Source organism: Heteronotia binoei, chromosome 1 (assembly GCF_032191835.1).
Source record: "Heteronotia binoei isolate CCM8104 ecotype False Entrance Well chromosome 1, APGP_CSIRO_Hbin_v1, whole genome shotgun sequence".
In the NCBI taxonomy this organism is placed as follows: Eukaryota; Metazoa; Chordata; class Lepidosauria; order Squamata; family Gekkonidae; genus Heteronotia; species Heteronotia binoei.
In genome coordinates this window covers 47,480,717-47,495,341 of record NC_083223.1, presented here as the reverse complement: position 1 = coordinate 47,495,341, position 14,625 = coordinate 47,480,717, and the positions used below count along the sequence as shown (strand labels likewise).

General features: G+C 42.4%; 1 protein-coding gene across 5 annotated transcripts in view; it reads left to right on the top strand.

The window, feature by feature from the left end:
* Positions 1-14,625, top strand: part of GRHL1 (grainyhead like transcription factor 1) — a 77,906-nt gene that overhangs the window by 50,820 nt on the left and 12,461 nt on the right. For 3 of the 5 annotated variants that reach the window (XM_060234100.1, XM_060234092.1, XM_060234084.1), the window contains exons 9-12: positions 3,523-3,681; positions 6,115-6,202; positions 7,282-7,421; positions 9,544-9,581. In XM_060234100.1, coding sequence (XP_060090083.1) covers positions 3,523-3,681; positions 6,115-6,202; positions 7,282-7,421; positions 9,544-9,581 — 425 coding nt within the window. The remainder of the gene's footprint in view (positions 1-3,522; positions 3,682-6,114; positions 6,203-7,281; positions 7,422-9,543; positions 9,582-14,625) is intronic. The other 2 variants (XM_060234117.1, XM_060234109.1) reach the window with 1 other exon arrangement.

Genomic DNA, 14,625 nt, shown 5'->3' with positions numbered 1-14,625 from the left:
GAATAGACTTCAGAAGAGGAATCTTGCTGTACAGGCCAAAGATGATCAGCAACTTCTGTGGTTACCTTTTTTCTTCTTCTGACAATTTTTGGGTGGGGATGTAGCAGTTTCTATCATTCATCGTTGTTCTTTTGAGACATGGAATGAAGACTTCTGTTCTGAAAAGCAGAATTGCATTTGGGTAGGGATGATCCAAGCCCAGTGGTCTTTAGAAATCTCTTTGGAAAAGGATTCAAAGCATTGGAGTAGAAAAATATGTCTCAGCTTATCTGCTGTGTATTACTTTCCTGGCAGCATAAAGAATACTAACTCAATATGTCAAACCGTTTCCAGCACATCTAGGCTGATATCAGTCTAAGCTGCTGTAAATGTTTGGCATAGAAAGATGTATAAGTAGGTGTGTAATCAGCATAGCCTGATCCATAGACTTTTTAAATGCCCCTTTTTGAGCTTTTGTTAAATGCAACTATGGCCTTGATGTCATTTGGACTGCTATTATGCATACAGGTCCAGGAGGTTGTCTAATTTCTTGTTGTGTGTAATAACTGTGTTGGTTGTTTCATTGTTGATGGTCAGAAGTTTTTCCCATTAAGAAGACTGTAGTGTATTGTCGAGCACACTAGACTCCTTGGTACTGTTTTTGTACTTCAAAAGACTGCCTAGTTCTCCCCGCCCCAAGCCCTCACAGCATTTTTAAATGGTTAAATTTTTCTCTAAAATGGCAGCAGCTCAGACCCACAGCCACCATCAGCTCTAGCTTAGCTAGCCTCAGGGCCAAACAGCAGGAGAAAAAAGTGAACTTGGAGAAAAATGTAAAGCCTGGGCTGTAGGTCAGTAGAATCAAACCTTGCATAAGAATCCTGCCTTTTGTTTTTATGGCCAGTTTCTAGTCTGAACTAGTATATGGGTATTATTTTAGGCTGCTGAATGTTGTTTTATGCTGTTTTGCCCTTGTTTATGTTTAAGGTCAGTTTTAATAATGCTAGTATTAATAATATTGATTCCTAGACTGTTGTTTTAATGATGTATTGTATTGTTTTTCCTTTGTGAGCACCCTTGAGCAGTTTTCTGGAGAGGTAGCTTGTAAGTGTTCCGAATAATAGTTCAGCATCTGGTCTCCAACAAGGACTAGGCTGGTGTTTCTGTGATTACCTTAAATAAGGCATAAAAGCAAGTGTTGGCGCTTGTTTGCTCCTAAATCTTCTGCTCCAAGATACATTGCCTCGTTTATTAAATCATCATGGCTAATAACTGTTAGTAGCTTCATCCCCCCCATGGAGATACCTAATCTCTATTTTAAATTCATCACCACATCTTGTGGCTGCAAATTCCATAACTTATTTTTGTGTTGCACGAAGAACGCCCCCCCCCCCCCCCCAGTCCTGAACTGACTGCCAATCTGTGTCACTGGGTGAGTTACTAGTGCCTTGCTAAGCAGGGTTACACCCTTCTAAGCGCATGGAAGTCAAATATGTGATTTTGCTTAGGATGGCACTGTCAGTAATTTTGCTGCCATCTTGCTTACTCCTCAGTTAAAAAACAACAACAATAACACTATCAGGGCATCTTAAGTGCTGGCTACAAAGCTTCCTTCACCATTGCTGAGGTAAATATTACTTCAGTATTAATTAGTAGATGGTAGGAAGCCACACAGAGGTACTTAAGGGATTGCAGCTCTCTGGTAGAGCACATGATTTGCAGGCAGAAGGCCCCAGGTTCAGTTCCAGGCATCTCCAATAAAAGCATTTTGGGTCAGAGAAATATGTCATAATCTATATAACTTGCTTTTTTGCAGCTCTTCCCATTGTAAAGAGAACTGCTTTCTTTAAATATCTGGAGCTGTTTGTTTTTTGTCAAAATTCTTCCATTTCCTTCCAGTTTTATGTTTCAAAAAAGCCTTGTTAACGTCCTGGGAAGGGGGTAATGTTTAAAAGTGTAATAGCTGCTGTGTTCCACTAGGAGTCTCTCATCCACTGCTGATAATCTTGAAGTTTTAACGCGGTTTTGACGAAAATCAGCATTTCATTTAGATGGGGTGCAAAATATATTAAATGTTATGTTTTATCTGAGATATTAGTATCACTATTTTATCATCTCTGGCCAAGTACTTTGACCTAGATAGTGTGTCAGAAGTGTGTCAGGTTGCCCATAGGCCTAGAGAAAAAAAAAAGTCTGATCTCTTTAATAGAGGCTTAATGCATGGAAGTGGTCAGCTGAAGATGTTTCTGGCATGGAGGTAAACATCACACGGTAAATAACATCCCATTAAATCTCTATTGAAGGGACATGATATTTTTCTCAAGGCCAACCTTAGAAGTGCGCCTGTCTGTCTTTATGTACAGAGAGTGAAAACAGTGGCTTCCAAATGGTGGTTCTGGTACTGGTGAGGTTTTAGGTGAATGTTTGAAGCACTTTCTTGATAGCTCATATGAGTTTTCTTTTCCCTCCCTTATTATATCTCAACAAACTTTATTTTAAAATGTATTTTTGAAAAAGTACATAGCATAGGAAACCCATATAAATTTATCCTGAGCCAAAGATCTGAATGTTTCTTACAAATAGGCTAAAATCCACCTGTATTTATGTGTAGGGGTATGGGATCCCCCCACCCTTGGTATTTTTTGGTTTGGGTCTACTGGACTCCCCTCAAACTTTTGGATTAAAAAAAAATAACAGATCCCGACACTGGTACAGTATTTAGATCTGCGATTTTTCAGAAATTCCAAATTTGTTCAGGTCCAGTAGACCCAAGGAAAATAAAATGGGGGGGGGGAGGGGGAGAGCGAGTCCAAAGCTGAGCCATCAGGGTGTAGTCTGCCTCCCCAGCACAGCTGATCCTGGGGCTGGCTTCTTGGCAACTAAGCTAATCCTAGCTGGCTTCTACAGTCCCTTTAAACTTTAAAGAGACTGCAGTAGAAGCCTGACAAACAGCTGACAAAAAACTCTGTTTTTCAGATACACCCAGTAATTCCTGAATATATCCTGTAATTTTTGAGCAGTCCCCCCCCAAAAAAAACCCCCCCCAGAATCTGAAATCTTTAGGATTCTGAAATATATAAAAAAATACTGATAATACTTGCAGATCTGATAGATCCAAACACACACACTTAGTTACGTGCAACAACCAGAGAACTCAGAAAAGAGGTTAAACTTCTGTGCCAGAAGTAGTCCGTTCATTTTAAGGAATCCCACATGAACATTGTGAAAGGTGAAGGTGAATTTAGTTACATACATAGAGCTCCACACCTACATAGGACATTCCTTACCAGTTCAGGGGCAAAAGCCCATATGTCATATTTTATAAAATCATTCAGGCAACCAAAAGGATATAAAAACAGACCCTTGGTCTGCAGTATAAAAATAACAGATTCAAAGATGTCTCTGTCTGATAGAACTGAGCCAACTGCAAAATATCCTATTAGATTTGTGAACAAATACAGTAGCAATAAATTTTTTTCCCTTAAAAGGACAATTTTTTAAAAAATAGTTCTGCTTCTGACAGGGACTTTGGTTTGTTTTCAGGTCTTCATTGCTGTGAACTGCCTCAGTACAGATTTCTCTTCTCAGAAGGGTGTCAAAGGGCTTCCCTTGAATCTTCAAATTGACACCTACAGCTACAACAACAGGAGCAACAAACCTGTCCACAGAGCTTACTGCCAGATCAAAGTCTTTTGCGACAAGGTAGGATTGCATAACACTGGAAAGCTATATCTTTAGGAAGACTCTCTGTTCCTAGGTCTTTTGAGTTCCGATAGTTAATTTGTTTAGCCCATAGTTAATTAGTGTAGCCCAGTCGCTGATGAACCGTTTGCCCCCAGATCTTAGATATTCATTTAGATGTAGCAACATTTTTAGACCTGTTGAGGAAACAGAGACCGATTTCCCATTCATCTTACGCCGCTCTCATGTTCATCTTCTCAGCGTGGCTTTCTTCCGATTTCCCACTATCTGCCCCGGGGCTGCAGCAAGGATCAGCATTTTCGCGCAGCAAACAGAAACTGGTTTTTAGCGGTTTCTGTTTGCTGCACGAAAATGATGATCCTTGCTCCAGCCCCAAGACAGATAGTGGGAAATTGTAAGAAAGTCGTGCTGAGAAGACAAATGTGAGAGTGGCGTAAGGTGAGTGCAAAATCGGTCAGAGTGTTTATAAAAAGATGCTGTTCAAAAAAGACTCTGTGGTAATAGAATTTATGTGGCATAGACACGGACTGTGGTAGTATAATTTATGTGGCATATACACCTCGTCCTACTGTTCATTAGCTTTGGCTGGCTTGATTATCAATAACCTGGGAAAATGAGTTCTCACTGCTGTATATCGAATCCCAATAATTCTCCCTTTTGAGAGAGAGCTGAAATAGTAATGGTGTTTTTGTTCTCAAGTAGATAAGAGGGTGCATCTGTTTTGCCATCCTTCTGGTCTACCTGATTTTCTTCCTTGTGATTCTTGAAGCTTACAACCATCTGCTTGGAATGATCGTTCAGCCTCACTGTTTCTGCCCCCATTAACAGCAGCAGCAACAAAAAACTCTTCATGCTAAATCCAATTAATAAAACGTTAGAGAACAGTCATCTGTGTTAGCTCAGTTTTGTTGATCAAGGCTGCTTGTTTTTGAGTGAGTCAGTCCAGAGCAACTGAATTCTGTTTCAGACACAATACAAACCAGATCTATAGATCTGTGCAAGATGGACGTTTCCATCTCTTCCATTTGGGGGTTTCTGCAGCCAACATGTTACTATTTTTCTTTGCAGACAGCATGATGCTGGGGTTAAAGTGTCACTCTAGGATCTGGGAGACCCAAGATGAAATCTCCACTCTTTCATGGGCTTTTTTAGCTTAACCTGCCTCATAGGTTGGTTGGTTATTGTGAGGATAAAATGGGGGAGGAACAATGATGTCATGAGCCAATTTGAGTCCCCATTAGAAAAAAAAATCTAAATATTTATTTATGTGGGAAGCAGTGTTTCCTCTAAGCTGAGTTAGTGTGACCTAGCGCACAGTTTTTTAGTCTCTGGCTCACACATTTTTGCCTTAGCTCAGGAAAAATGGCCTCAGAGCAAACTATTTTATGCAATAGCTCACAAAGTAGAATTTTTGCTCACAAGACTCCACAGCTTAGAGGGAGTATTGGTGGGGAGAGCTTGTGGCTCAGTGGCAGAGCACCCATTTGGTATGCAGAAGATCCCAGGTTCAATCCCTGCCACCTCCAGTTAAAAGGACCAGGCAGTGGGTGATGTGAAAGACCTTTGCCTGGGACTCCGCTGCCAGCCTGAGTAGGCAGTATCGACCTTAATGGACTGAGGGTTTGATTCAGTATAAGGCAGCTTCACATGTTCATGTGGTACATGTTCAAATAAAATAGCCAAGTAATTTAACTGAAAACTATACTTGTTTGTTGACTTCATGCTCCACTATAGCAAAGAATTTAGAAGGGCATGTAAAAAAAATTACATGTACTTTATGCACACCAGCCAACTTTATCTGAAGAATGAGAAGAACGCTTTCTTCTCCCATGTACTTTCCAGATGCACTATTCATATATATATATATATATATATATATATATATATATATATATATATATATATATATATATGATTGATCTGATCCTTGCCACCTTAGTAGCACCTGAGCTCATATGGGAAAGGGTGGAATATAAATCAACCGAAATAAATAAATAAATAGTAGTAGTAAGAAAGACCCCTTAGATCCTTTCAATGCAGGTCTAGTCACTGAGGCTTTGTCCTCTCTGTGGCATATATTTCCAATATCTTATCCAAAGTTCTACAAGCTTTGTTTTGTCACTGGAAGCTTGTTTTTGGCCATCAAAATGAAATCATAGAGATCCACGTTTTGTTGACTGGGAAATGATAAGACAATATTTCTTCATCCGTGGCTGCAAAAGTTGTAGGCCATGATACTTAGCAATGGTCCCATCTCTCTCTGTCTTAGTTGACTTGAACAAGTAGGCCTTATTTCCAATGCAAAAAAAGGGTTTTTTTGCCTTGGCAGAATAGGCGGCAGCTTTGGTTGACTTGGCAAGGACCAGGGTTACTGACCTCAGTAAGCAGGATAGGAAAAAAAAACCCCTCTTTTCTCCTCACTTATTTCAACAGGGGGCAGAGAGGAAGATCAGGGATGAGGAACGAAAACAAAGCAAAAGAAAAGGCAAGTGCACTGACCCCAGCTCTCAGCTGAATGCCTGTAAGTAGAAAATATAAAGCACCATCTAATTTAGAGGACAGTTGCAACTAGATCTTACTTGAAGTGCAATTGGTGACATAAACCCATCTTTCTTTTAAAAGGGGCTTAAATATCTGTAACACTGTTTGGTAGAATTCTGAAGGGCTCCTCTCTAAAACGTGCCTTTATTTAGCCCTGTGTTAAGGTGAAGGTATTCTGCTTGGGGGAATAGGGGAAACACTTTTATCTAATGGCATCAAAGCAAGCAAATGCCACCTGCCATCAAATGGCTGTTTTTCTTAAGGTAATGATGGCAGCGGAGGCTGTTGAATTAGCAGTGTTTCAGTTTGTTTCTAGAAGTGATGAGTTGGTGGAACTCTGGAATGTCCCAGAGGGCATTACAATATTACATATACATCCTGCTTATGACCCTCAGGGGAGCTTTCAAAATAAAATCCCATATGTAAAATATTCCAGCACGGCCCAGAACTGGAATTCTGTGCAGGGATAGATACATGGGAGTCCCACGGGACCAAATATATTGACTGCTATCATTTGAACTCCTAATATAATGAACATTGCTGAAGTGATCAGGGCTTTTCTGGTAGAAAAAGCCCAGCAGGAACTCATTTGCATATTAGGCCACACACCCTGATGTCACCATTGTTTCGCACAGGGCTTTTTTGTAGAAAAAGCCCAGCAGTAATTCATTTGCATATTAGGCCGCAGCCCTTGACACCAAGCCAGCTGGAACTGCTTTCCTGTGCGGTTCCTGTTCAAAAAACCCCCCTGGAAGTGATTCAAATGAGTGCCAGAATTTCTGTACTATGTCAACCTAGGCTATGCCCATGTGTTGCTGGGTATGCCCATTATGCTGGTCATTCATGTCCTGGACTCTCTCATCCAGGCAGGAGCATTCAGTTGTGAATTATCACTGTAATGTAGGGATACTGCAAATCTAACAGTATGCAGATGCAACCAGTGAAGAGTGTCTTCAAAACAGGCTAATACTTCACATTACTGGTATTAAGGAAAATGGTGTATGTATGTGTCAGATTTCCTTTGCTTACAGCCTCCTTTTTTCCTGTTCCGTTTGCCAGTTTCCGATGTCAAAGTACCCATGCTTCCCTCTCACAAGCGGACAGACATCACTGTCTTCAAGTCGTTTATGGATCTTGAAACTCAGCCAGTTCTTTTCATACCTGATGTTCACTATTCCAATCTGCAACGTGGAGCTCATGTACGATTCTTTGCTTATGATTTGGGAAGGGTAACAGGGAAGAAATTCCTCCTCCTAAGCACATAGTGTCTGGGCTGATAATACAGCTTTTTCTGGGCAGGTGTGCAGGGCTTTTTTTTTTTTTTTTGAAGAAAAAAACCCAGCAGAAACTCATTTGCATATTAGGCCACACCCCTGGCACCAAGCCAGCTGGAACTGAGTTCCTGCTCAAAGAATGCCCTGCAGGCGTGTAAGTGTGCAGTTGTTTTGGTGCTGGTTGGATTTCAGAAGACTGCTTTTCCTGAAGACTATGATAGCTTTTATGTCTCCTTTTCCCAGCACTAAATCCACCATTTCAAGTGTTTTGATGTGGTGAAGGTGCTACTGGTTATGCTGTATACATTATGGACTTTTAGTCAGACAGCAGCTGTGTGTTCCCTTCTGGGAACTCTGTTTCCAAGTGTATTGGGGCCTGATTTGGATTGGGACTCCGATACATGGAAAGAAAGGTACTCACCCTTCTGAGAGCCATTTTCCTGAACTTAATGGCATTGGGGTGTGTGTGTGTGCTACTTGCCCCATTTAGTATGCATCATCACAACATGTGCTGCCCCCTGCTGGACAAATATTACTCCATGAGGCTGGTGCTGGTTAAGGGGATGGTATGGAAGAGAGGCTTAAGCCCTTTCTCCCTGAACTCTGTGGTCCTAATTCAAATTTGGCCCCAACAAGTTTGAGAACTGAGTTTCTAGCAGGGAACTTGCAGTTGCTGTCTGACTGAAAGTCCATGGGGAGAATACATGAAAAATGTAACCCATAGCTGGGCCACATGTGGTAGGCAGGGTGAGTGACCAGTTTACTAAAGAGGCTGGTGTTGAGGGTGGAGAGCAGGCATCTTTCTTTCCTGCATATTTGTAAGCTAAGTTATTGCCAGAAGTCCCTGGCTGGCACACCATTCCACTATTGAGACAATCAGCTGGCAAATTCTACAGATGCTCTTTGAAACACTGCTTATGTAGGCCTGTGGAGAGGTAGGGTAGGCCAGTTGAAGTCTGTCAAGGTCTGTCCTTCAGTGGCCCCATAGATAATGACTGTAACAAAAAGAAATATAGTGGTAACAATTAATAAAATGTAATAGTGGGCTACAATACATCTAAGTACATGGCTAATCTGTGCAAATTCCAGAACTTCTATTTTTGCTCCAAAAATAGCACAAAGAACAACTATTGTCAGGGCTTTGAAGAATGTGGTGTTCAAAGCCCTAATAATAGTGGTTGTGAGTGGTGCTGAGAACGTAAAAGTGACACAGGCCTGGCCTACATTGGTACTCATCCAAGTAAGAAGGATAAACCTGAGGTAAAGTGTAGAAAGGAGAGATTGGAGTTACATAGCAAAGACATGGTGGGAGAAAAGTTTCAGCTGTAGCAGAGAGAGCAGAAATATGTCAGATACCAGAACTGGGTTTTGTAGTAAAGGTGGCAGGTGACGGTGGGGTGGAATGTCCAGCCCAAAGTAGTGGAATGACAGAACCACTGAAAAGAAAGTGAGAGGAAATGACCAAGTGGATGATTTCCAGTTCTGAATCAGCTTTAAATAAATTTCCATCAGACATTGGGTTCACTAAGTCCCAAATGATGTTGATGTTCTGTGTCTGGAACTTCAGACATGTTGTTTGGTTCTAAAAAGCATCATCTGGGAGTAGTAAGTAGGATATTAGCCAGGGCTGTATTGTTGGAGAAGGAAGGATTAAATTTGTTTGAGCTGTTTTATAAACTCCAATTGGGATTGGGAAATGGAGCACAATCCAGGTATGAATATTCTCTCTTTTATTGTACCTATCTTTGTCCCTCCAACCAGGGCTTAGAGCTGCTAGAGGAGGGCATTTCTGACTAGAATTCTTTTGGGAGTGGAACTGGGCCCATGATGTTTGGAGTTAACTCTCAGGCACTCTCCCTCACCTACACAGGCACTTTTGCTTAAGGACCAAATGACATGTCTTCAGTTCTGGTTATGAAGTTTTGGTGTTGCATACAATTTGGCCCCAATACAAACAGAACAATATGATGTTATATTGCTGGTCAACTTGCTACTTCGCTCCAGAACACTGGTCAAAAATAGCTTGGATTTTTTTTCTCCCCGCTAGGTTTTTCCTGTTGCATCTGATGAACTGGAAGGTGAAGGGTAAGGCGTGCTTTTGATTTTCTTCTGGGGTGCCAATCATTGGAAGGGTGTTTTGTTCTGGTTGTATGGTGACCTGTTGGGCACACAATGAAGTATGGTCTACCACAGAAAGTAATTCTAAGTAATTTTATAGTGCTGGTTATTTTATGATTTTGTTGGATTTGTTTTTAAGGTTGCTGGCCTCCAGGTCACTGTGGGGGTATAGCAGCGCCCACCTCACGGCCTCACTGGATCTCTATATTTTCGTCTCTTCGGGGTATTTTTACTTGTTCTGTTGATGGGACCCCAGCAGCTTTGTTTATTCTTCCCACAAAATATATAGGCTCACGAGAACTTTAACTTAAACCACAGATTTATTGTAACAAAAAGTCTTAAACTGGGGATATGGGAGATATTTACACAGGCTTATTCTTTGTTCAGTTGTTTCAAGCTTACAGTCACTTTTACTTTCTTGGATCTCTCTCAGTTACACAGTTCACCGTTCCCTTTAACTCACTCTCCACCTCTAGCCAAGGTCTGGCCTCTTGGGATCGATGTGTCTAGTCTCACCCCTCGACTGGAGTCTCTCCTCTCAGCCCTTCTTGGTGTCTCAGACCCACATCCACTTCCTCAGCCTCCTCACTAGATCTTTAGAGTAGTTTCCCGGTGTCTGTGACCATTCTGGTCTTAACTGACTCACACACACACAGCCCTCTTGGCTGGTTTTGTCCAGCTGGCAGTCTCTGGAAGACTTCCCCGTCTCCGTCTCCAGCTTCCTCACAGGATCAACTGCCCTCTTAGCCCTTCTGGCCGGCACTAACTGACCCTCTCAGTCTCTGTCAGGTCCCCACTGACAGACTTCTCTGACAGGCCTCCACTCTGTCAGACTCCAACTGACTGAACTCCTGCCTCAGCAGTTTCTCTCACTAAACTAACTTTTTTTCCCTCCCTGAGAGCTCAGAGCACTTTGCCCCCACCCTCAGGTCACCTGATGCAGCCCTGTGCGTCTTCAGCTTATGCTTAACCCATTGCTTTCCGTCACATGTCCCTCCCCCTTTTGAGACATTGCGCAAGGCGAAAGGTCTCAGCCTTTTGCTGAGCAATGGGACATGGGCACACTTGCTTGGGTTACACTACGTTATAACACTTTTGTCATAACACCAACTTCAAAATTATATACATTCTTCCTCCGTTATACAGACTAATTTTCTTTAACATTACTATACAAACAGACTTTTAAAATTTTACATTCTTCTTGATAGTGCATCTGCTATCACATTTTGCTTCCCAGGGATATGCTGAATGTCAAAGTTGTAATCTTGGAGCTGTAAACTCCACCTTATGAGTTTGCTGTTCGTATCTTTAACCTGGTTCAACCATTTCAGGGGAGAATGATCTGTACACAGTGTAAACTTCCTTCCCCATAGGTATGGTTTCAATTTACCTATTGCCCACACAATCGCTAAACACTCTTTTTCTATTACTGAGAGGTGTTGCTCTCGGTCCAATAACTTTCTACTCAAATACAGAACTGGATGATACAGTCCTTCCTCTCCTTGCTGACTTAGTGTTGCTCCTACCCCAACATTAGATGCATCAGTAAAGAGGGTAAACTCCTTTGAAAACTCTGGAGTTTTCAACACTGGCTCAGTGGTCAGAACCACTTTCAGATGTTCATACGCTTTTTGACACTCTGCATTCCAGATTACTGGATCAGGGTTCTTCTTCTTGGTGCACTCACATAGCGGTGCTGCTATCGTGCTAAACTCAGGCATAAACCTCCTGTAGTATCCTACTACGCCCAAAAACGCTCGAATTTGTTTCTTGGTTTGGGGTCTGGGCCACTCATGTATGGCTTGCACCTTTCCCCAATCTGCTTTGATCTTACTTCCTCCTAGCACATGCCCTAAATACTTAACCTCGGCCATGGCTAGTTGACACTTAGATGCTTTGATGGTGAGACCCGCATCTTTCACTCGTTGTAACACAATGGCCACATGCTGCAAGTGTTCCTTCCATGTAGCACTGTAAATAGCAATATCGTCAATATATGCAAGAGCAAATTCTTTCAGTCCCACTAACATCTTATCAATTACTCTCTGGAATGTGGAGGAAGCATTCCTTAACCCAAATGGTAACACAGTAAACTCAAAGAGTCCCTCTTTGGTTACAAACGCTGTTTTCTGCTGATCCTTAGGATCCATAGCTACCTGCCAATAACCTTTTGTCAAATCTAAGGTGGTAATAAAATTGGCAGCTCCAATTGTCTCGACCAACTCGTCTATGCGAGGCATTGGATACACATCCGGTACTGTGATCTTATTCAGTCTTCTGTAGTCCACACAAAACCTCATGGTTTTGTCCGGTTTGGGTACTAGGACTACAGGTGAGGCCCACGGACTTTCTGATGGTACAATCAAACCTAATTTCAACATTTCTTCTACCTCCTGCTGTACATACTTGGCATTCGGGCCGGTCACTCTATATGGTTGGAGTGCTACAGGCCTCGAATCCCCTGTGTCAATCTTGTGACACGCTAAGTTTGTCTTCCCTGGTACATCTGAAAAAATTGTTTTGTACCCTCCCAATATTGTTTGTAACTGGCCTCTTTGTTCTCCATTAAGAGAAGGGGCGAACTGAACCTCCTTAAGGGTCTCTTCCTGGGATATTTTCCCCCAAGCCGACAATTCAGTTCCCGCACACTCTCCCTTCTTTGCAATTAAAACCAAATTACCCCTGTCAAAATAAGGTTTTAACATATTTACATGGAACACTTTACATTGTTCACCATCTTCACTTAAATTCACTACATAGTTCACGTTGGAGACCTTATGGGCGATGGTATAAGGTCCCTCCCAGGCCACATCTAACTTGTTCTTCTTCCTGGGCTTCAACACCAGTACTCTGTCTCCTGACTTGAACTCTGTCTCTGGACTTGGAGTCGTACCACTGCTTCTGCCGTCGTTGCGATCTTCTCATGTTGTCTGCAGTAGCCATCATCTGCTTGGCAATTCTTCCGGCGGTGCATTGTTCTTGCTTCTGCTGAATGAGCCGCTGCAGTTCTGTTTCACAAGTGGTGATGCATAGCTGGTATGTAGATGGGGAAGCTATACTGCTCAAAACTTGCACGGTTGGTTTCCTAGCTTGGACAACAGTTCCATTAGTTGTCTTGGGAGAGGATGACAAAGGTGCACACATACCAACTGACGACTCTGATCGAAGAGGCTTGCTGGACTGGACGATTTCTTGCTCTGTTGCTTGGCTGTGTCCTCTGCTCACTGGTTGGGCCACCTCAGAGGGTTCCAAAGAGCCAAACATGCTCTCCCACTCTTCTTCTGTCATCTCCCCAGTTCTCTGCCATAGTTCCTTCAGGCTGTCATCTTGTTGCTGCTCTCTGAGGAATTCTGCAGCAGGGATGGTCTGCAACATTGTTTCCTCTTCTTCTGCTGGTTGCTGTACACACACCTCAGGAGCTGCTTCTGGCCTGCTTCTGGTAACAATGTTTACAGGATTAGCTTGCTGTCTCTTTAACTCAGCAGCTAAATCATTGCCCAATAAAAGCGATGTTCCTATGTCACTCAGGACTCCCACAATCCAATCACCTTGGAACTCTCTATACTTGATAGGAACTTCTGCTAGGGCCACTTCAAATGTAGGTCCTTTAATGCCTTTTATGGTGTAAGTTTTCCCAGGCAAATACTGATGACTTTTTACTAATTCTGGCTGTATTAGGGTAACACGCGCCCCTGTGTCCCTATAAGCCTTGACTTCCTTGTCATTTACTGTCACAGTCTCAGTATATTCCTCATCCAAGCTTTCCTGTACCTTCCACACTTTCAGAACACTAGCGGGTCTTTCTGGTGGTGTGTTCTCTGGAAGTGAGGGGTTTGTTTCTGCTTCTTTCTGTTGACTCTGTACCATTTTAACTGTCTTAGCTGGTGGGGTCTTTTTTCCTTTTTCTGGGCAAAACCTGGCATAGTGCCCTATGCCCCCACATTGGAAACAAGCAGCCTGAGTCTTTCTGTAAGGAGGCGGACTGGACCGCTTTGCAGGGCTGTTGTTACCCGCCCCAGACTTCTCTGGAGAGTTCCAGACTCGGGGTTTTTTAGTTGGAGCAGTCCACATTGAACTCCCTAGATCTGATTCAATCTCATCTAGAATCATAGCTGCTTCTTCTACTGTCTTCAATTTCTTGTCTCTCAGAACCCACCTATACTGAGAGGGGACTTGGTTATAAAACTGTTCCAAGCCCACTAAGTTTTTCAGGTCCTCTAAAGTGGAAACTTTACTCCCTTCTACCCATCTGTTCAGGGCTCTGTCTAACCGACAACCTAGTTGAGAGTATGTTTCTCCAGGCTTCCTTCTGATTTCTCTAAATTTTTTCCTGCTTTGCTCTGCTGTTAAGCCAAAGCGGACTCTGACCCTTTCCTTGTACAATTGATAATCAGAAGTTTCCTCATCCCTCAGTTCAGAGTAGATTTCACTCAACTCTCCACAGATCTGAGGTCTCAAATAAATCATTCTGTCCTCATCAGCAACTCTTAAATCCTTACAGGTTCTTTCAAAATTAAACAAAAAAGCTTCTACATCATCCCCTTTTTGGTACTTGGGAAATTTCTTTTGTTCTACTATGAGTCGCCTCTCATTTCTAGTATCACGTTGAAACTCAGGCCTTCCCTGAATCTCCTGGAGTTTCAAACTGTACATTTTTTCCTCATGTTCTCTCTCTCTTTCCGCTTCCCTCTCTCTTTGTTCTCTCTCTGCTTCCCTTTCTCTGTGTTCTCTCTCTGCTTCCCTTTCTCTGTGTTCTCTCTCCTCTCTTTCTCTCTCTGATTCCAGCTTAGCTATTTCCATTGCTTTTTCTCTCTCTGCTTCCCTTTCTCTGTGTTCTGCTTGAATCTTGGCCATCTGAATTTCTTTTTCTGCCTCTATTCTGGCCAATTCCAACTGACTAGGATTCTCCTCAGGAATCTCTTCTTGTGTCTGCCCATCCCCCGTGGCTGTGGTAGTTCTCTTAGGAAGAGCCATTTCTGACAGGAATTTTTCACAAATCTGTCTTAATTCC